Source organism: Numida meleagris, chromosome 3, assembly GCF_002078875.1.
Source record: "Numida meleagris isolate 19003 breed g44 Domestic line chromosome 3, NumMel1.0, whole genome shotgun sequence".
In the NCBI taxonomy this organism is placed as follows: Eukaryota; Metazoa; Chordata; class Aves; order Galliformes; family Numididae; genus Numida; species Numida meleagris.
The window spans coordinates 8,106,573-8,128,904 of NC_034411.1; the positions used below are offsets into that span (position 1 = coordinate 8,106,573).

A 22,332-nucleotide genomic window follows, 5' to 3' on the forward strand; every position below is an offset into this window, starting at 1 on the left:
GCGGAGAGGGAAAGGGAGAGGGAGCGGAGAGGGAAAGGGAGAGGGAGCGGAGAGGGAAAGGGAGAGGGAGCGGAGAGGGAGAGGGAGAGGAGAGATTGCAAAAATGACTCCATGGGTACTATGTTATCCTCTTTGGACCTCAGTCACTCCCGAAGATTCAAGATGAACTCTGCCTGCCCAGGCACCAGAGTCAGTGCCCTGAGGAATTTCTTCATATCTCAGGGATACGCAGGATGTGTACTCGCATGCCCTCACTGCCTCTCAGCACCAGCTGTACATGCAGTTTTGCTTTAGGAACCTGTACCTCCAGTATTGCAATATCTCTTTCAGTCTCTGTCATCAAGAGTTTAAATACAGTTCAGATCAGTGTTAGTGGCCCAGCTCCAACAGAGGAGAATTGCTGCAATTCGTTATCTTGACAAATTAACTGGTCTGAGGCAATTCCTTTTTGAGAGAGATACAATTAGCTAACTCTTGAACTCTAGCCTTGCTCCAGCAGTACAGCAAAGTCATGCACCTGCTCCAAAAGTTTCGATAATACAACTAATTACAACTAAGACATTTCCACCTGCAAATATATTCCTGCACCAGGAGCCATAGTGTGCTGTGGTCATGCCTTGCTGTCCTCACGCTGCTGTTGTACCCGCTGTAGGGTGGGCTGATGGTGCAGCCTCTGCTGTAAAGGGCTCTGACCTGAGCTGACTGAACAAAAGCCTGTATGAAGACCCAGGTGATCTTGTTGAATAGCACCTAGGAAGTGGTACTGGTTGTGATCCCTCAGTCTGTATAGACCTGGTGAAAATGGGGTTACCACCAGGTGCGGGAGCTGATGCTCCAGCTTCCTTAGCCTCCTGTCTGGAGGAGCAGCTTTTTTCTGCCAAGAAAAGGGAAAGCATCCACAGCTACATTGTACTTCAGCCTCATGCGGGCAGATGCAGTTCCCTTCTATTCTCTTTGGAAAGCAGCTCATGCCCTCCCCAGCAGTCACCCTTGGGCATGGTCTTCCTTTGCACAAGCACTCCCAGCTACTATGAGATATCCCTCGACCATTCATCCAAGCCATTTTGGAAGCTCTATGTGGGATGATAAAGCTGTCCTGCAGAAGGCTTGTGTCTGCCTGGAGCCTCTTTTTATGGACCTGGTGGCTCAGAGGTTCCTAGAGCTCTGCTTTGAATTCCAAGCCTTCAGCATTCAAAACATTTAACCCTCAATTTCTTTTCCCCTTTATCAGTTTGGCCAACTTCCAGCTGGCAGCGTTTGTTTGCAGGCTTCCATCCTGAGTCTTGTGCTTGCAGATGTCTCTCTGTCTCAATTAACCCCCTGAAAGGGTTTTCCTCTCCCCTGGCTGGTGCATCCCCTTTCTACTCTCTGCCTGGCGGTCAGGAGCTGGCGGGGAGCAGCAGGGTCCCTTGGCTGGAGGTGCCAGGCAAAGGGTGTGCCCCGCATGCAGTGTCAGGGCAAGCAGGGGAGGAACACGCTGCAGCACTTGCTTGGCATGCTCTGGGCTGGGGCTTGCAGTGCTGGAGGCCCTTGAGCCTCTGTGGCATCTCTGGAGCACCACAGAAGAAAGATCAGATCTTCCCAGTGTGCTTTTGCTGAGATGCTCCGGAGCATGCACCCAAGCAGTGGGATCGTCGGTGCTCAGTAGCACAGCCTTCCTCTAAAACTAGATGGTCACTTAAAATGAGACAAAAAAAAGGTCTAAAGTACCACTTACCGAACAAAGAAAATGCCTAGTCACCAGGAGCATCCTCCCTCCTGCGCCTGCTGTAATTGCTCAACACAAGCAGCCCTGGGCGGCCGGGCTGAGCCTCAGCACTCCAGCTCCTTCACATGCACCAGCAGCCGAGAGGAGAGCTGCTCCCTGCTGCCAAGATTACAGGCAAACTTCACACGGTTTGGGCTACCCGATAGCATCTGGAGGCGTGAGGTCTCCATTGCTGGGACACCAGTCAGACCTTTGGGCGGAGAGGACCTGGAGTTGAAGCAAATCCTTGTCTGTTCAGGTTTTCCGCTGGCGACCCATCACAGCTTGGTGCTACCACATCTGGATCCGTAAGACACACCTTCTTCTTTACATTAAGTAGTATTGGCACTGCTAGCATAATTTCTGAGGAACCTGATTACCTAGGCTCCAGGGAGATTTAAAACGATCTGTTCAGCCTATATAGTGGTTAGCTTAATCTTGTGTATAATTCTAGCAGAGCAAATGAGTAGTAAAGATTGAAATCTCTGTCGGAGCTAGTGAGGACTTGGCATTTCCACACAAAGAAAGCTTAAAGCCGGGTTTCACTGCAAGCTACAGAAGGCTGCTAAGTGCCATAGTCTGTCTGCCCTACTCAAAAAAAGAGTTGTTTGTAAATGTTAACTGCTTCTTTACTAGTATCACGTCACTTTCATTTCAGTTATTCCTTTTCCTGGCTCACCCGCCGAAGCTGTTTTGCTGCTGCTAATATGCCTAATATCCAATCAGTGAAATAATGACATGTTGTGCTCACGCTAAGAGTTGCTGCTACTTAGTAGTGATTGAAGTGCCTTATCTTCTCAAGTATCAAATTGTTAAATTACAGCACAAATGGGAGATATTCCGATTGAATGTGCCTTTTCCAGCTCTTGGCAGCAGCAGCTGTTCTCAATGAGTTCTGAAAGTACTGTAAAAACAGTATTTCAACAAGTAATGTTTGTCAAATGAAGGCATGGCAGCTCTGGGAATTAACAAAATAATGCAAAAGTAATCTGAAATAAGAAGCCGTAGAAAACTAGAGCAGAAGAAGCAGAGTTTATATTCCCAACACCCCCCGACAAACCTGGCTGCTCTGAAGTGGTTTCCCTACAGGAAACTGAACGATTTTAGTAGATTCTGTTTAATTAAGAAAGACAGTGTTGGGAAAACAGTTGTTCCCAGAAGAAAGAGAGCTGCCCATATTCCTGTCGGTAGTGCTGTCCTCTCTGATTTGGTACCTGGGGAGGTAACCTGCTGGCTGTAGAAATGCCTCCACGTAGGTTGGGTGATGCCTCCTTCATTTTTTTTTCCTTTAAAAAGTCTAAATCACACCGGCATGAGAGATGGAATTCAGCACACCAAAATTATAATAATAATTACAAAATAGAGAATGGCTCACGTAATACAAGGAGATAGGTATTTATTAATGCGGAAGTAGCTGTTCAAGTAAAAAGTGAATTTTGTTGAAGTGCCTAAATCAAAAGGTGTGGTAGTTGGGGTTGTTACTGTGGTGTCTACAGCATTCCCTCTACCTCACCATCTGTGTTCCTTTGGAGCTTTGATTTGTCTCTTTCCCAAACAGTGCCACCACGTCCTTCTTTCTTTAAGGAGAGGAGCGGCGTGCCTGAAGTCTGCGTGGTTCACTGGGAGTTCATTGGGATATATTTGCAACTCCTGAAGCAAAAACCTGATATTGTATCTTTAGCGGGAGTTACATTTTTTGAACTTATTGAATTTTTCAAAGATCAGCATGAAGAGTTCTGATTAAATGCTTGCTTCAGCGTTTTAAAGGCTCCTTGTGTCCCCGTTGCCTAAGGAGGTCGTGCATTAGGATTGCTCTGTAAACATCAGATTGTACAGAATTGGCTCTGCATACCATGCCGAGCACACAGCGGAGAAGTCAAATGGCTTATCATTCACTTATCAACTAGTTTATTTTTCATGCCAAAAAGGCTGGGTTTTTACAAGAGCAGCTGCTACTTTGTAAATAATGTAATGGCTTCTGTTAAGTAGGGCTGTCGGGTTTGCAAACAATATTCAAAGAAGGTTTTCGTTTTGCTGTGTGATTGCATGCTTTCAAATGGTTTTTTTTTATCCCTGGGAGCCCAGTGGAGGAAGCTGGAGAATGGAAACGGCTTCTGATTTGCAGACACAGATCCAGCGGAGGATAGACACAGTTAAATAGCAACACAGGGAAGGCTGAGGTCTCAGAAGGTGTACGTTGTGTTTGGAGTGCATCCTGCTCCTTAAAGCACAGGAGAATTTTCAGGAGACTTCTGAAGAAATATCCTGGGCTCTTTCTGCCAGGTGCTATAGGTGGATTAAGAGCAGCCATCAGGAAATTGAGGAAATACAGAATGCACCTTGTGCGGTTGTGTGGGTACAACATTACCCTAATACTGTTTGTGCCAACAGGGATTTAGTAGATAAATATTTCTAGCATGATTTAATTCATACTACTGCATCTGATAAATGACTTTACTGTTGAAACAATGCTAGCCAAGATACCAACTCTCAAGATTTCAAAATTCAAATTCAGATTCAAATCCCCTTCTCCCAGGGAAAACAGGCCGATGCCCCACAACAAAAACATGTATCTTTACTGTAGGGTGCTCACATCAGGTTTTGTGGCTCTGAACCACACGTGGCATCTGATCATACCTAATGTCACACTGCAACACGGCAGTTGTACACCCAGACAGGACAGGCTCAACGTTAGCAACCTGAGTTCAGTATCAGCTATTAGACTGAGATATGAAAAAGCAGAGAAATCCATTTGCATTCCCCACAGGTGAGAACTGCTCTCATCCCCAGTCTGGGTTCTGAGCAGGGAAGAGAACATGCGAGGCAACATGACGATGGGAAGAGATCAAAGCTGACCAAATCTTATTTTGGTTCTCAGTATACCCTCCTCTCCTGGTATTTCTCAGGCTTTTACATTCCAAAATGCCACTGCTCCGTGGAGTAATGGGAAACCATGAAAAACAGACACTGGTGAAAAGAAATTAAAAAAAAAACAGATGAATGACACCAGCTTGACTCACCCTGTGTGGTTTAGCCTTCATTTTTAGAAAGCTAGAGGGTTTGATGTTGCCAAGCACCTGATGAACAGGCAGAGTGTGGTAGAGAGAACCATATTCCCAAGCAAAGGGTGTCAACACCCATCCTGCGAGAGCACTGCTGGATTTTGCCTGAGCATACAGCAGCAGGAATGCTGTGTAAGCCCCTTCCCAGGGCAACTCACACACACCCAAAGCAGCTTCTCCTGTGCCTTTTAAGTTACTGGTATTGTTTCCCTTCTTCTCATGGCTGCTCACTGCACAGGCTTCAAGAAGAGACCTTCAGAGGAACCCGTTTCACTTGCCCTAGAGCTTCCTAGACACAGAGCATTGCTCATGTTTCTTCCCTCCTTTTTTTTTTTTCCTCTTTGTATTTTTTATTCAAGATAAAGGAAAAATGTACCAAAGCTGGTTTATTATTCAAGGCAAGTCTATTATTTATTTATCACAGTGTTGTGTGCATGCTTGGGGGTGTCGCCCCCAACCGAGCTGGCTGCTCACAGCGATTCTCTACGTTATTCCCTCCTTGGGAAAGGGCAGTTCCAAGAAGATAGGGTACTTGAGGAAGCCCAGTTGGCTGTCACACGTCACCCTCCCTCACATCACAGACTCTAATAATATCTGGGTAGCATGGAGTGTAGGAATAGTCTGTAGCAATCTGACAGCATTAGCTTTTTAGGACTGAGAGATGCAGAAACGCTTACAAGTAGCTTTGCCCTCCTAATCTGGTGAGCATCCTGAGTCTCTGGTCAAAATGTAAAGTAGCAGTATAGCAGTGCTCACAGGAGCATTATGTTCTCTGCACTGCCCATGGTGTTGCCATGGGTATCGTGCAGATTAGCTTATACAGGATCCAGGAGGACAGAGAACAAGGGCAGAAAAACAGGATTAAAAAAAGAAAAAAAAATAAATGCAAAAGGGTCTTATGATTTCAAGAAAAAAATCTTTTAGAGTCTATATCTGTAACAGCATTTTTCCTTAATCCAAATTCTGCCAGCCTGTGGTTTGATTATGTTGTTTATTTATTTTAAGTGTCATACCTTGAATATACAGTTCCTCCTCTGTATTTCCAAGCTATTTGGGTATTTTCAAGCAATTCCCCTCCCCAGAGGGCTCAGACTGGAATTTGGGAATGGAAGGCCCATCCTTCATGTATCTGAAGGCTTCAGGACTCGGTCATTGACTAAAATATTTTGGAACAAAGATAAGAATAATTCAGGAAACGTGATGATGTGGACATGGTTAGTGGGCATAGTGGGGATGAGCTGACAGTTGGACTAGATGATCTTAGCAGTCTTTCCAACCTTAATAATTCTATGATCCTAAGGAGGGAGTTACAAAGCATGGGGGACCTGTCCAGTGGGTCAGACTTGGATCTGTATAGCAGCTGCTGCTGGTAGTCACCTACTTGGCCTCCTTTTCAAGGCAAGAAGTCAAGGGTGAAAGGTGCATAAGTGTATAGTTTTCTGTGACACCTCAGACAAGCAGCTGGCAACTTGCTTGGTGCTTTTGCATTGAGCCAGCCTGATCCCATAACTTGCTTGGTCTTAACAGAGCTCCTGGGGCATGCAGATGAAGAGGACACATCACACGAGGCCTTCGTCAGTCAGGTCCTGGAGCACGAAACCGAGCGCGATGTGCCCACGGCCAGCCCAGCCACTCTGGCCTCTTCCCACAGGTGAGCTGAGCCACTGTGCTTGTTCCTGATGGCCCCAGTTGTCATGCACCATCACAACCACTTTCAAATTAAAACACTTGGGTAGATGCACGCCTGCTTCAACAAATGTGCAGAAGAGAGAAATGCAGCAATGGAAATGCTGCGCTTGGTAGGTGTGGGTGTAAGCAGCTCTTCTAGACATCCAGTGTGACCTTCACTGGAGTCTCCAAGCTGATCACCAGCCCTGGGATCAAAATCCCCAGGATTGTCTTTTGAGAGCATGCTTCTTCTGAAGTTGAATAAAACCTGGCACTTGCTCACTGTGAGAGAAACAAAGGGGCTGGCCTCTGCTTTTCTGGGAAGTGTGGGTATGGTTTTGTTGCTCACTACCATATCTAAAGGGAAGTGGGAAGCAAATGAATGAGGCCAGGCTCTTCTCAGTGCGGTGTAGTGATAGGACAAGGAGCAATGGTCTAAAACTTGAACATAGGAAGTTCCATACAAACATGTGAAAGAAATTCTTTATGGTAAAGGTGATGCAGCACTGGAACAGGCTGCCAGGTGGTGGAGTCTTCTTCTATGGAGATATTCAAGACCTACCTGGCCACCGACATGTGCGACCTATTGGAAATTAGAATGAAATAGCTCTTCATAGAGATTAAAAAATAGTTTGCTTCTCCTATTTTTCTTGATAGAAAAGAAACAGTCATTTATTTCCAGTGAGTATATTTTCTGTCCCTATTGTATGTGAAAGCATTGTTAGTAAATTTAGCGTGAGTACAGCTTTGAACTTCCACATTGGCGAGTCATCCTATTTGTATACAGTTGTGCTGAGCACATTTTGTGTGGGCAAGAATCATATTTCTGGCTCCTCTCTCTGGCCAGGATACTCCAGAATTACTGGAGACTTGGCTGTCTAATCTGAGGCATCAGGAGACAGCATGCTTTGTGATGGGTAGATAGTTAAGCAGCATTTTAGGAAATGTCTTCGAATTGGTTCAACATAGGAACCCAAAATTGGAACATACGTGCTTTCTGTTGCCACTGTGCATTTACCTGAAACATGGCAACAGTTATGCCTTAAAATACAGTGAAGTGCATGGAATCAGAGCTGCAGAGTGCCTTGCAGCTGAGCGTCTAAGGAAGTGCACAGCAACATTGTTATTCTAACCATTTTCCCCCATCATAAATGCATATCTGACATTTTCACTGTCCACTTCTCCACAGCCTCCAACCACTACCTGCAGTTTCAAAATCAATAACCAGGACACATTCTCCCCCCTCCAAAGGCCCTCTGTTGTTCATTAGCTTGGACATTTTTTTGTTTTGTTATTGACTTCCTCCATTCCTCACACTGTTTAACGCTAGTTTTCATTGTTTATGTATTCTGCTCACCGATGAGATAAATGTACAACCTGAATCATTCCCTATTTGCTCCTGAAGTCTTTCAAGACAAAAAAAAAAAAAAAAAAAAAGAAAATTCCGTTTTTGTAATAGATTTACTATGATTCTTTTCTGTTCCCTACCCCCATGCACCATGCAGCCTCCAAAAGCCGTGCTTTGTGTGTATTACTGTAGGCACCTTGTTGATTTGCCTCCTCAGCATCACTGAAATCCATGAGACATTGTCTTGAAGGGCTTGATTTGCAGTCTGGGGGGCAACATTAGCCTATAGCTTTTGTTTGCTTCGTTCCCCTGCACCCAGGCATACCATGACATCATACAGCAGACATCTCTTCTGGTAGCATGACGAGCTCAGCTCTGTGCTCAGGAGAGCTGCCCCAAGCTTAGTGCAAGGGGTTGTATCGCTGCTCTCGTTGTGAGCTGCCCAGTGTTCACCAGTGCCACAAGTCCCCCCTGGGTCATGCACCACGTCTTGAGGCTGTATCTGACTTAACAGCTGAACCTGCTGTGAGAAGAGGATGGGACCAGATGGCCTTCAGAGGCCCTTTCTAACCTAACATCCAACTTCCTAATGTTCTTTGCAAGTCAAGCATCAATGTTTGGTGTCATTAAAACCCCACGACCTTATTTGTGGAAATAAATCAGAAGTCTCACAAAGTCGGTACATGCTGACATACACTTGGCATGCATGAATTCAGATGCACGTGACAAAGTTACCAGGCTCTGCTGCCTTTGGGTAGCAGCAGCCCCCCACACCTCTGTAGGACACCAGGATGGGGTGTTGTCAGTACTCAGCAAGAACAGCACTCAATGGCTGCTCTTTGTTCTTTCCCAGAGTCTTTTATTCATCGGCTTTGACTCTGTGTCTTTGTACCAGCTAGTCGCATCCCAAAGTCATTGACTTGTGTCCCTGCCAAACATCAGCACCCCATCAGACCCAGATACAATCCCAAATGTCTGTCTCACCCAAGGTTCTGGAAGCTCATCTTCAGCACATACCTCAACTACTTCTCCTGTATTTAAACATAGACCATGCTTTTGTTTTGGAACAGCTGAGATGTATCTCGTGAATTACACCTCGGCAAAGGCCCCAGGCAATCTCTGAAGACGCTCTGCTTAGCTTAATAAACCTGTTACTCCCTCAGGGAGCATGCGTGTAACAGAAGTGCAGTTTTCAGGCTGCATAATTAACAAATCAATTAACTCTTAACAGCACCATCTCCCTTCTGGCTCTGCCTAACAAGGAAGGGCAGATTCTGCAACCAGGACAAAAATGATCAATCGTAAAATAGTCTTGAAGATATATTTATCTGAGAACTTATTCTAGGCAAACTCTAGCTGCTGGTTTTGCCCTAACAGTCAGAAAGCAAAAAACTTAGTTTGAGGCTAAAATGAGTTTTACAGATGGCAGAGAAAACTGGAGTAACTCTGTGATGTTTTATGGAAGTAGCAGCATGTGGTGTCAGTGCCAACATGTAATCAGCTTTCCAAACAGTGCACACACACAGTTATGGGCATGAAGACTGCTGGATGGTGCTCCAGGTAGGGGAATTTATTTGCTGTGTGGTTTCTTCCACTGTACCACAGACCAGGGGACATTTTACAAGTCTCATCGCTGACTTAGGTGTTGACCATTACCATTCTGCCCTTCCAAATGGCAGATACGTTATAGCCCAGCCCAGCATGTTCTCTCTCATTATTCTTTTTTTCTATTTGTTTTTCTATTTGTGGGAATGTTCTGATCAACATAACTCTTTTGCTGCCTGTAAATAAGGACAGTATTTTTACAAGATCTGGTATTTTTACAAGATCTCAGTGGTTTTTATCTTAAAACTTTCCTGTCGCTTTTCGCATACTGAGAAATAGACGTATTTCCACTCATCTACAAAGTTGCTATGCAAAGCTCAGAGGCATGCTTGTATATTTTGAACCTCTAGCATCACTCTTGAAGCGTTAAGAGCAGACTGCCTGGCAGTCTTTCCTATCTGTATACCTGGGCAATGAAATCAGCATAGAGAGGGAGAACCAGAGAGCTCATCCTTCAACCCTGCTCAGCCCTGATGAAGGCAACGGGAGCTTCACGTGCCTCAGGAAGGTGACAGCAGCAAACAGACATGGCATGTCAGGCAAATTAATCAGTTAGCACGTGCACAGCACCTTGACAATACAAAATTAACTCTTATTAGCCAATACATGCTCGAGATGCGTTGAGGTGCACTGCACAGCCTCTTGATTCCAGACAAAGGTCCTGTTGATTAAATTAGAGTGCTATATGGCCACATTAGCTCGCTTGATGCACAAAAAGTTTTGAAAAAGAAATTGGGCTTCGTCACATGAGCACCACGTAGATTTAATGGAAATTTTTTCCAGCGTTCACAAAACAAAGAAAAATCAATACAATGTCTGCCAACTGTTCCACTGAAAACATTCTATAACCTACAGCGCCGAGAATCCCGAGCCAAGATAAACCACTGCCACTGACAGAAAATACTGACAATTATTTTGCGTTGATTCAATTTGGCCCAGCCTGGGCTGACCTTGTTTATTCATCTCGGTCTCCTAATTCATATTAACTTGGCATCCGGACGGAACATGTGGCACATGGGCTGAAGACCCACTTCAGTATCTGAGGCTCAGATAAATGCAGTGCATTGAGTACTTCCAGTGCCTTGAGCTCTTAGGTAGATTTATATGCATTAGACAGAACTGGTTAAGTTCCTTTTATCCCCGCTGGGCTTTTCATGTCTGTTGACAGTCAAACTGGAAGCTGGGTAAAAGTAACATCTTCTTCTAAGCCTTCAGATATACATGAAATCCTCCCAGTACTGGTCAATTTTAAAGACATGTCCAAAGAGGATGGACGGTTTTAAGCTCTTTTAAAACATAAAAATAGAAGGGTTATGGCAATTTGGCAGCCAAAAAAGCAATTTACAGGTCTCAGCAGAATCAAAGGCTGTGTGTAAGAAAGCTGATCAAGATACTACAGAGTAGATAATGGGGTTGAAGAGCAGAAGAATCCCTTCATTTTTGCAACTGGCATAATCTGGTCTCCAATGAAGTTTCTTAGTTTCTTTTACTGAACCAATAAAGCTTAGTAAGACCTGGAGCTGCATTACTGCAGCTTAAGCATGGCTCGGGAAAGCCAGTGAGGAGTGTTGCTTTTAGTTGCACGGCAGATGCCCAGCTGCTTGCATAGCCATCACTCCACTGGTAGGAGGGAAAAAGAGGCATTGGGAAAATCTGAGCTTTTCAAGCTGTTCCAGTTTGTGCCCATTGTCCCTTTTCCTGTCTCTGGGCACGGCTGAAAAGAGCCTGGCCCCATCCACTTGTCTCCCGCCCATTAGATATTTATACGCTTTGATAAGACCTGCTCTGCAGCACCTCCCTTGCTCCCTCCCCTCCTATCACATCTGCTTTGTTTTTAAGACCCACTCGCTGTGAACTGGCGGAGGACAGTGCCGAGGAGCCTGGAGCAGGTGTTGCCTCCCTGACGGAGGAACCTTTTTCTGGGCACCAGGAAGGTAAGTGGCCAGGTTGCTTCTGAGCCTCCACAGCGGGATGGAGATGGAAAAGTAACGGTTCTTGATATCTAGACAAAGAGTTTGGGTTTAGGAATTAAATAAGCCTTGAGCTTGTTTTGCCCAGCAGGGAGAGGGATGGGGGCTTCTATGGCAGCTGCCAGGTGCCAGCTGGGGCTCCTGGTCCCAGCTCTCAGGTCATAAAGTCAGTCCCCTGATCTTGTGAAGCTCCTGATCCTGCAGTGCTGTTCCTGATTCAACATAGACAAAAGACAAGCAAGGTGTTTGTTGGTTCTGGTGTTGCTCTGTGGTTGTGTATGCAATGGCCAGGTCCCTCAGCAGTTTCAGGTTAGCGAGGCAGCAGTTCACGCTGCTTCTGCAGCAGTTCTGCTGCCAATGCACATGGCTGTCCTGCTCCTCCAAGACCAGATCCAAAATAGCCCAGCAGGGCAATGGAGTAGTGCTCCAGCAGAACACCACAGTGAGAATCATCCTGCAATGCCAGCCAGGCAGGGAGAAGGGGTTTTTTGCCCTCTTTCTTGCCGGGTGTCTCATCACCTGAACGATGGGGCTGTAAGAAGGGAGCCAGTCCCCTACCCTCCTCCAGGCTCCCTCCCCTGAGCCAGAGTGCCCTGCCTGGAGAGACCAGAGGCCACCCCAGCTAGCGCCAAGCAAGGCATATATTGCCTGCAGCGGGACTTCTCTCTGACGTGTGCGGCTGGTAATTCTGCTCAAGCCGTAACACGAAGCCTCACCCCCAGCACCTCCAGCAGCACAGCCCTCCCGAGGCACCCCACAGCTCCCCAGGTTGCCTGCAGCCCGAGCAGTGCACTGTGAGCATCCCACTGCCAACAGCACCCACCGAGCAGGGACGATGTGGGAACCTGGTCCCATCACTGCCCCATGTCTCCAATCTGCCCTATGCACACAAATCACTGTTGCTTTAACCTGGCGTAGAGTTTGAGGGAATATATGTGTCCTACGTGTATGAACCTGTAGGAGCAATGTATTAAATATTTTAATTGAGCCATTGAATAACAGGATATAAAATAGCTGTGTCCTATCAAAAAAGCGAAAGAGTTACCTAACGCCGTGCCCTTGTTTATTTGGGTTTTTCAACGAGTTCAGTGGAATGTAAATAACACGGTGATCTTCTGTGTTGTCTTTTTTTTTTGAAGGAAATTTGAGAGCAGTTCCTACGGAACAGGTAATGCACATCGATTTTTTTTTTTTTTTAAATTTCTGCTTGTTATTATTTACTCTTCTTTTTGCAACTTCCTGAAACTCCCCAAGCCTGCCCCTGCAAGCTGCCTGCCTGCAGGGCTCTCACTGGGATCAGTAGGAGGGCTCCGCGTACCACGTGTCCAGGACAGGGCTGCGGCGGATTGAGCGCATGATGGTCAAAAATGGTCATTATCCACTGGCTGCTGGATAGAACACAAGAAAGGCCTTACTGACCCACGTTCATCTCAGCGAGTTAGCTGGTACTTGGATTGGTACTTCCAGCATCAAGTCCACAGTAGAGAGGAGTGAAATCCTATCTTGGGTGTTCATGATCACTTGGAGCTGATTTAACTGCAAGGTGCTGCCAAAAAAGGTGGCTTAGCCCTTCCCCCCAACCAGCCTCAGTCCTCCTCCTCCTCCGCCATGGCAGCGTGGGTGCTTGTTCCACCACCAGGAGTTGCACGAGTGGGGAGACAGGCCTGCACCCCATCCCCGAGCCCAGCAGCCACCCATTGCCTGTAAGGACCCGGCCTGGGCTGGTGCCCGCTTGGGCGGCTCAGTGTTGGTGCCAATAGAGCACATACGTCGGGTGATGAGTCAGCAGCGTAAAGCACTGGAGCTCTTCTCCGGTTTTAGTTCACAGGGGAAAAAATACATAAAATACAATCTGCATGGTGGCAGCACGGGTAGAAGCAGAAGGCTGCCTCTATTTTAGCCTCCTCCCGATTACAGTTCTTGTTGAAACTTTTATTTTCGAGGCCAAAGTACTCAATGTTTGGCGACAGTACAAACAGATCATTAAAAAAAAAAAAGAAAAGAAATGCTTCAACCTCCCAGTGGAGCAGGATGGCACTTCTTTCTTTCTTTCACTGCAAAGCCGTGCCAAGTGAAATCGTGCTCTAAGAGCTGTTCTACCAGTCCCGAAGAGCTGGAGAACACACGCCCGCCCCACCTCTGCAGCGTTTGGGCCGGGTGGAGGATGGGGACGGCTGGCAGTGGGTGACTGGGTTCACCGCAGCGAGACCGCAGCGGTGGGCTGTCCCTTCTGGTGGCCTGAGGATGCAGTATGGAGTGAGACAGAGCTGCGGGGATGGCCTGGGGACGTTGGTCAGATCTGTGTTCTTCCTGAGCGGGGTGGAGGATGGTCCACCCATGTGTCTCGCCCCATGTGAGCAGCTGGATTAATTAATCAATCCAGAAGTTTGTTGGATCGTCACTATGGCTGTGTAGATGCACAGGCTGTGTTAAAGGAGGAACAGCAAGAAAAACACCTTGCCATTATGTAATGAGGAGCTCAAAGGCAGCAGCTGTGAACAGTGCAGGGCTGTGGGTGAGCACGATGTGCTGAGGGTGAAGGAGCCCTTTGTGTGCTCTGGTTTGGGGCAGAAGAGCCATCCGCATGATGTTAGCTTGGTGCTGCTAGGCTGCGCTGCCAGTGCTGGCAGTCCTGGCCTGTGACGGTTCCTGGAAACCTGTGTCCTGGAGATGGACGTAGACGCCAGCCCTCAGCACCCTCCTGTCTGCTTACCCGCCCTGAGCGCTGCCATTCATTCTGCTCATCCAGCATTCACCCCAAATCCACACTCGGCAGCAGCTGTAGGCCCCACAGCTGTGGCACTGGTTCCTGGCAGGGCGCTGGGCCTGGCATTGCAGGGCCAGACCTGCGCCGCCATTTTGTGTTGCCCCTCATGGAGCAGCACCAGGGCATCTATCCCCAAGTCTCCATATCCCCGAGGCTTGCACCTTCCTGCTCCCCTTCCCTCCACTGCCACAGCCCATGCATTGCCTCAGAGGGAGACTTCACTGTACCAGGCTTGGTGCCACTGAGGGGAGCACACCCAAGGCCCAGCCCTTGCACAGTCAGCGCTGCGGGACAATCTCTGTGATTGTGAAGGGGAGGACCTGTTGTGTGCCCCTCTGCGCTGGCGAAATGCTGAAGTGACCCAGCACAAAAAGCCTGGAGTCTCAGGTGGGGAACGCATCTGATGTGGGCCCAAGTCCTCCCCACCCGTTATGCTCTCAGCTATGAGCAAGCTTCCTATCCTTGAGACTGCCAACCCACCTGGTGCTCGAGCAGTCAGATGGGATTGGTTTCCTAGAGGAAAGCCGTGGCCCTACAGCACACAGCTCAGAGGCAGGGCTGTGCTGGTGCGGGGGCACATGTATCCCCACAGCGAAGGGCGATGGTGGACCCAGCTCGTGGTTTGTGTTTGGCCCCGTTTCCTTGCTCTGAGCACGGAGCTGGGCCAGGTGATCCCAGAGGTCCCTCCCTGCCTGCGTTACTCCACACGCTGAGCATCTTGAGCAAGCTATTTAGGTCAGAGCCTCTGTGGAGCAGCACCCAGTCTCAGAGGAGTCAGGCCAAGCCACCCAGCACCCTGCTAACCAGCTGAGCACCTCTGGAAAACGTGGATCTCAACTGCTCTGTTGCTTCCGTGTTGGAGGCGAATCTTGCTTATTTACAGGAACTTGAGGTGCTGAAGGCAACGTGCCTGGTGGCTGCCAAGTGACTATTGTAATATACCATCACTCAGCTGGATCCCTGTCAGCTAGAAAGGTTTTACACAATGCTATCTGAGGGAGACCAGAAGGCATTTCCAGTCAAAAGGAGCAGTGTCTACGGGTCCAAACAGGAACCATGTCTGTGGTCTGGGGGTGGTCAGCCTCAGCCTGCAAAGCCAGGTATTTAAAATCAGGAGCCCATGGGTCCATGATGGTACCCCCTCCAACTGTCCTCCTTCCCCACCTTCATCAGCCCTTGGGACACTCCTGGCAGAACAAGCGGAGCAAGTTGCCCACCCAGGGACAAGGTTTCTCCTGTTTTCTGCTCCTGGAGAATAAAGAGAATGGGCCTGGGGAGGCGGAGCAGTGGGACCACTCCATCACCGCACAAAGCCCCACGGGCTGAGCTCTCTAAGGCACAGGCAGATGCTCTCCTGCTCATGCTTCTCTTCTGTGGTGAGGAGCTGCTCATTGTGACAAGCAGGGCTGTGATATGAGCTCCCCATTCATAGGCTCATAGAATCACCAAGGTTGGAAAAGACCTCTAAGATCGCCAAGTCCAACCCCAGCCCATCCCCTCCATGCCCACTGACCATGTCTCTCAGTGCCACAACTCCACATTGCTCGAACACCTCCACGGTCATTAGCCCCACCACTCCCTGGGCAGCCCTCTTCCTGTGCTGCAAAACCCCACTCTCATCAAATGATGATGGCTCCTTTTATTGCTGGTGCTGCTTTGGGAAAGGTGCAGATGTCAGGATGGAGCTCCAGCCATGATTGCTCCTCCTTCTTTGGTTTGCATCGAACACCCCTCTGGGCTTGATGCCACATCACAGCCTTCCCACACCGCACCACCAGCTCTGCCTTGCTGCGGCCAGATAGGTTTGCAAATAAGTTTTTTAAAGAGTGTATGCAAAAACCACACAAGTGGGTAGGTCTGCAGCACTCAGCTGGCGTGGGATAAATGCTTCTACCCAGACAGAGCACAAGTCACAAAACCCCAAACCTGGGGCACGCAGGCCTCTGAGCCTGGAGGAGTGAGGACCTACCCAGCAGCCTCAGACCCCAGATGTGCAAGTGCGGCTTTGCTCTGCACTGAGAGGCTGCTTCCACCCTGTGGGCAGAGCCACGTGCTTCAGGATGGGGCAGGCAGACGTTTCCCTGGGTGCTCGGCTCCACACCTGGTTCTGCTTGCATCATGGGGAGCCATCTGTAACTCAAAAGAAAGCAATGATTCACTGGGCTGCAGCTCTTTCCAAGTATTTAATGCATTTCGCAGGCACGCTAGCCCATGTTATGAAATGCCCTCTCTTTGCGGTGTGCATTGTCATGTCCTGTACGAAAACAGAACTCAGTTTTCCATTGTGCACTGGCACAGTGCAGAAAGAGGAGGTAACGTGCACATAGTTCTGCCTCCATCGCTATTTGCATCGTATTAGAAATACAGAATGCCATCCCCACGCCACTCTGACAACCTGGCTGGCTCCCCGCTGACATTAGCCCAGCCTTGAGGTGCTGGCGGTATGTTTTAACAAAAATATTGTTAACAAAAATATAAAGTTTCACTTTTGCCATGAACCTTCCTGGCACAGGGGAGGGGGCTGGAGGAGTGGGAGTGGGGAGAAGCCGGGGAGCGGTGCCCTGCACGCTGCTGCCAGGTCAGGGCTGTCTCATGTCACTGGATGGTTGGCAGCGGGGGCACCAGGGCGAGGTCCCCATCCACCCTGTCCTGATTTTCTCCCTGCAGGGGCCGGGGGGCAGCAGCTCTCTCCAAGTCGTGCACCTGGGGCTCGTGTGACCCTCTCTGTGACATCCATGGAGAGCCCACCAGGCGCAGCTCCAGGCGGAGAAGATGTGATGGCAAGCTTGCCCGTGCCCCGCATGTGTCTACAGAGGACATCTTGGTGACGTTGTCCCCGTGCCACTCACTGACATTAACAAATGGAGTAATCGCAGCTCCCTGCTGACTGGCATGGGCTGGTTGCACCGGGCACAGCCGTAAACTTTTCCGGAGAAGAAGTGCTCCTGTATTATATATTTTAGCAATCTCTGCTTGGAAGCAGATTTGAATTTCCACTTCAGGCTCTGAGAACCGTTCCATTGAGATAGGGGCAGATAACATCTCCACTCAGGATACCTCTGTGCCTTTCACAGTCGGCGGCGTTTTGCTAAGAATGCTCTCCATTTTCATATCTCACTGTATCATCTCAGCTGAATAACCATTATTTTGCCTTTAAAATAAGACACGGAGCCTCTTAAGCACTGTTCTATTGGAGCCCCGATCCCAATCAGCCCCCTTGTGCCGCGCCGGGGGCAGTGAGCCCTGCGGCATCGCCGGGTTTGGGGCCGTAGCGACGGGTTTCAGGGCTCCCTCCCCCCTCCATCCCATCCCATCCCATCCCATCGCCGTCGTCTTAAAACTGTTTTTTTTTTTGTCCTGAAAAGGAAGGTGGACTGTAAGCATTTTTTAAAATCTGAAGCGATTTGAGTGCAGAGTATCTGTATGGACTGCAATAAAAGAAGTGTGCTTGCTGTCAGCCAGCAGTTCTCCCCCAGAGCCCCAAGCCCTGCTGTCGGGCGGTGCATGGGGACGGCGGGGACAGCGTGGAACGCCGAGCGGTGCGCTGAACGGCAGCCACGATTCTGTCAGCGCGAGTGATGGTCTGTGTGAGGGATTAATCCGACACCAGACAGGGATTCCTAATCCTTCGCTATATCATAATCTATTTACTTTGCATGCTAAGAGGATTTCAGCTTAAAAATATACAGGAAGTGATACTAGAAATGTACATAAGATGCTGAACGCCATTTCCTAAAATCTGACTCTATTTTTTTTTTTTTCCCCCATAAAATCCTCTGATGATTTTCTTGGAAAAGTCCCATTCTGGAGGAGCGGGGACTGCTGTCCCCAGCACACAGCCCTGCATGCTCCCAAAGCTTTTGGTGCCCGACCTGGGGGACAGCGCTGCACCGGGAGCGGTGCTGGCACATCCCAGCTGGGGCTCGGACCCATTTGAGATTTTACATGCGGTAACTGCTGCTCTTGTGCCCGAATTAATGGTGATGGGATAATGTGGAGGGCAGCAGCACCGGCCGCGTGCGGGGCTCCTCACTCACCAGCTGCAATACAACGTCCGGTGCTGCCGAGAGCAGCTCGCCGCTGCCTACACAGCACTGAGCCCGGTGGGCAGTGTGCGGTCCGATCCCCTCCCCACAGCTGGGTGGGCGCTGGGACCTTTTCCCTGTGTAAAGAAGGGCTGCGGGGGCACCTGCGGTGGAATGAGCGCACGCGGTGCTGGCATAGAAGCCTGATGCTGCTTCATAAATGCTGTTCTATCTACACCAGGTGGCACAGGGTGCTTGCTGCCTGCAATGCCCAGTGGTGGCAATTCCACCTGCATGCCCTGGAGCGGGCAACCCAGCAGTGCTCCAGCTCTCACCAAAGCACCTGCAGCACCCCAGTGCCTCTGCTCCCCCCCAGACTGGGGGCACACTGGGCTCCTGGCTGCACTGGGAGCAGAGACAAGACCAAGGCTGGAAAATAAAAGGGGATGGTGGGGTGGAAATTGCCATGAGAAATAATCCCCCTCCCCTTTCCACTGAGCCGCGGCCGGCAGCGGGTATAGGGAAACACCAGCAGCGGGCTGAGGTCGTGGTGCCGAGCAGTGCACCCACCGTGCTGTCTGTCTGTCCAGGGGGTAACCGTGCATCCCCTCTCAGCACAGACCTGCCCGTGGGCCCCCAGCACATAGTGCTGCACCAGTGGGGTTTCGGCTCTTTTGGGAAGCGCTTGCCCACCCTGCACAGGGAAATGCGGTGCGGCCCAGCCAGGGACCCAATTAGCAGCGGTAATTAAAAACAGCCTGGAGCCTGCACCCGCAGAGAGGTGCCCCTGCACAGCCCATCCTGCTGGGAGCCCCCGGGGAGAGAGCACGGAGAGTGAGCACGGGGCTCGATTTGGGGTCTGCTGCTGGGCACCGCGTGGCTGAGGGAGCTACAGCGCCATGGGGGCAGGCAGGAAACCACCTCCCCCTCCCCAGATTCACCCCAAAGGAATGCTGTTCCGTCCCTCCCCCCTAAAAAAAAAAAAAAAAAGAAAAGAAAAAAAACCGAAAAAAATACCAAAAACCACCAAAAACTTTTTTTTTCTGTTTTTCTTTCCTTTTTATTATTTTTTTAAATTTTTTCAAAAAGCTTTTTTTTTTTTTGGTCTGCGGGTCGCGGGTCGGCCGAGCAGCCCTTCCCTCCCCTCCTCCTCCTCCTCTCCGGCCCCACCGGCCCCTCGCGGATGGACGGACGGACGGAGGTGGCGAGAGGGGCCCCCCGGGGCCACCGGTAGGGGAGAAAAACTGAGAAATAAAAATAAAATTTTAGAAAAAAAAAAAAACTTTTAAAGTTGTGTTTTCACGTTGAGCTCATCGCCATCGATGGCAGCCCCGGAGTGTCAGCCGAAGGGAACAGCCGCAGCACTGGGCCGGAGCCGGTGCTCATCCATCCCCGGAGCGGGGCCACCCACGGGCGGGAGCCAGCCAGGAGCAGGGAGCCTTTGGGTTTTTGTGTTCCAAGTCCTCTTCTGTTCCGTTTAAAAAAATAATAATTATAATAACCCGGCCAGAGGGGCGCGGGACGCAAATAAATATCAGTCAGGAGAGACGGGGCCGCTGCCGAAGCGGGGAGGAGGCCCGGGGTGGGGGTCGGCGTGGGGCCGGGCCCTCACAAGACCTGGAAGCGCCAGGAGGCCTGGTCCTTGTAGTCGAGGCAGTCGGGGGAGTTGAAGTTGAGCTTCCAGGAGGCAGCGGCGGCCGGCTCCTTGTAGTCCAGGCAGTCGGAGGAGTTGAAGGGCAGCGCGGTGCCGCCGTAGCCCTGATGGTGGTGATGGTGGTGGTGGTGGTGGTGGCCTGAGCTCTGGCTCAGCGGGTGGTGGTGGTGGTGGCCCGGCACCGAGGAGGGCCCCATGGGGCTGAGCTGGTGGGGATGGTGGTGGGAGTGCATGGGGGCCAGGTAGGAGCTGCAATCCACTCCCCCGAAGTAGGACGAGGAGGGCGGCGCGGGGTAGCCCTGCCCGTACCCGCCGCCCTGGCCGTAGGACACGGGGTAGCTGGCGGAGGCGGCAGGCCCCGCGCGCTGCATGCAGGACGCGCCGGCGGGCGGCAGGGGCTCGGGCACCGTCACCCCTGCCGGGGCCGCGCCGGGAGAGATGGAGGCCGGGCTCCAGATGGATGAGGCCGTCGTGCCCAGGGAGGCTGGGGCAGCCCCGGCTGCTGCCGCCGCCGCCCCCGAGGAGGCTGAGCTGGAGGAGGAGGAGGAGGCCGAGGAGCTGGAGGCGGCCGCCGGCGGCGTGAACTGCCCGCTGCTCTCTGAGCCCGAGCTCTCACGGGCCGGCGACGACTTCTTCTTGGCCGGGCGGCTCTTGGCTCCGCCGCCGCTCTGCTGCTGCTGCCGGCACTTGGCGCGGCGGTTCTTGAACCAGACCTGGGGGGAACGGCGCTGTGAGCGGCAGGGCGAGGAGCAGGGGCCCTGCGTGCCCTCCCGCAGCCGGGCGGCCTCACCCGCACCCACACCCCGCCATTACACCCACGGAGCCCTGCCCGCGCCCTGACGGCGTCACCCCAAATGCCCTCGGTGAGCAGTGGGGCGTCCCATCCTGCTGCACTGGGGTCACTGGGGCTTGGGGCCAAGGGAGCCCACCGAGCTCAGGACGCCTCAACAAACAGCCACAAGGAAGGGGCCAGCACCCCCACACCCACCCCACGGGCAGCGCTCCGGGGCCGCTGGGGCACAGCAAGGCAGCACGGGGGCCGCTAACCCGGCAGGGCAGGTGGACAGGGAAATATAAATTAAATAAGATCGAAAAAAAATTACAAACAAATAGAATATAAACAAAAGCCCCTTCCCCTGAGCAGCACGGCCCACGCACACCCCAGGGAGACCGGCTGAGCGCGGCCGACCGCGCCGAGTGTCCCCGTCCCGGCGGTACCTGCACTCGGGACTCGGGCAGGTTGATCTTCAGGGCCACCTCCTCCCGCATGAAGATGTCGGGGTAGCGCGTCTTGGCGAACAGGGCCTCCAGCACGTCCAGCTGTGAGCGGGTGAAGGTGGTGCGCTCCCGGCGCTGCTTCCGCGGGGTGGCTGCGGGCGGGCACCGTCACTACGGCACCGCGCGGCCCCGGCACCCCGCAATGGGGTGTCCTCGGAGCATCCCCCCCTCCCCTCCGCGGACCCCTCGTTATGGAGCCCTTCAGTCCCACGGAGCTGCCGCGCGGGGCCGGACCCCATCCCGCTGCGGACGGGGTGAGCAGAGAAGCACTTGGGAAGGATCAGGCCCGGCCGCGGTGGGAGATCCGCGGAGATTTCGTTGTAGGGAAATAAACCACTTTTCCACCACCTCCCCTCCACACCTCCCCCTTCTTTTTCCCTTTTTTTTTTTTTTTAATTTTCTTTAAAATTCCCCGCGGGTGCGAACGAAATCCGGGCGTGGGGCGGAGGGGGTCGCGTTTGGGACTCACCCGGGTACCCGACGGAGGGGTGCAGCAGGTCCATGGCGGGGCCCGGCAGCCCCAGCCCGTTCATGCCGTACGGGGGCTGCTTGAGGTAAGACATCATGCTAACAGCCGGGCGGGTTTCCTCCGACGTCCCGCAGAAAGTAAAAAATTAAAAATAATAATAACAACAAAAATAAAAATAGTCGTAATACAAAGAATTAAAAAAAAAAAAAAACGAGGAAAAAGAGGAGGAAAAAAAAAAAAAAAACAACCCAAAAAACGATCGCAACAAAAAAGAGCCCCCGGACGAGCGGCAGAGCCGCGCCGCCGCCGCGCAGTGTTCGGTCCGTCCCGCGGCGCCGACGCGCGGTCCTCGGGCGGCGGTGGCGGAGCGGAGCGGAGCGGGGTCGGCCCGGTCCTGCGGGGAGAGAGCGGGGTCAGCGCGCCGCAACTTCGCGGTTTGGGGGCTTTTCTTTTTCTTTTCTTTTTCTTTTTTTTTAATAATTATTCTTTTTCGAAACGAAGGAGAGTTGCGGGCGAGCGCCGAGAGGCACCGTCGCCCGGCGATGGGGAGAGATAAAGCAATTATTTAAAAAGATAATTGGATTAGGAATCAAAAGGAGGGACCGGAGGAGGGAAGTCTAATTAATTTAAAAGCGAGAGGACGGGGACGTTTTAATTAGAAATGGACGAGAGTTGAAAAGAAGGAGGGAAGAAGGGGAGCGCGGAGCGGCACCGGCGCCGGGCGCGGGGTTCCGGGCCG

At 51.0% G+C, this 22,332-nt stretch overlaps 2 protein-coding genes across 7 annotated transcripts in view; one reads left to right on the forward strand and one right to left on the reverse strand.

The window, feature by feature from the left end:
• The window catches only part of WDPCP (WD repeat containing planar cell polarity effector), a 147,958-nt gene extending 130,080 nt beyond the window's left edge, over window positions 1-17,878 (forward strand). For 5 of the 6 annotated variants that reach the window (XM_021390630.1, XM_021390631.1, XM_021390627.1 and 2 more), the window contains 4 exons: window positions 6,337-6,460; window positions 11,270-11,364; window positions 12,540-12,568; window positions 12,655-16,821. In XM_021390630.1, coding sequence (XP_021246305.1) covers window positions 6,337-6,460; window positions 11,270-11,364; window positions 12,540-12,568; window positions 12,655-12,750 — 344 coding nt within the window. In that variant the 3' untranslated portion in view covers window positions 12,751-16,821. The other variant, XM_021390632.1, reaches the window with a different exon arrangement.
• On the reverse strand, window positions 18,841-21,764 carry OTX1 (orthodenticle homeobox 1). The gene is made up of 3 exons (XM_021391633.1): window positions 21,594-21,764; window positions 21,065-21,216; window positions 18,841-20,559 (listed from the first exon to the last, which is right to left on the reverse strand). The coding sequence occupies exons 1-3, from the start codon at window positions 21,688-21,690 to the stop codon at window positions 19,801-19,803; spliced, it is 1,008 nt and encodes a 335-aa protein (XP_021247308.1). The 5' UTR covers window positions 21,691-21,764; the 3' UTR covers window positions 18,841-19,800.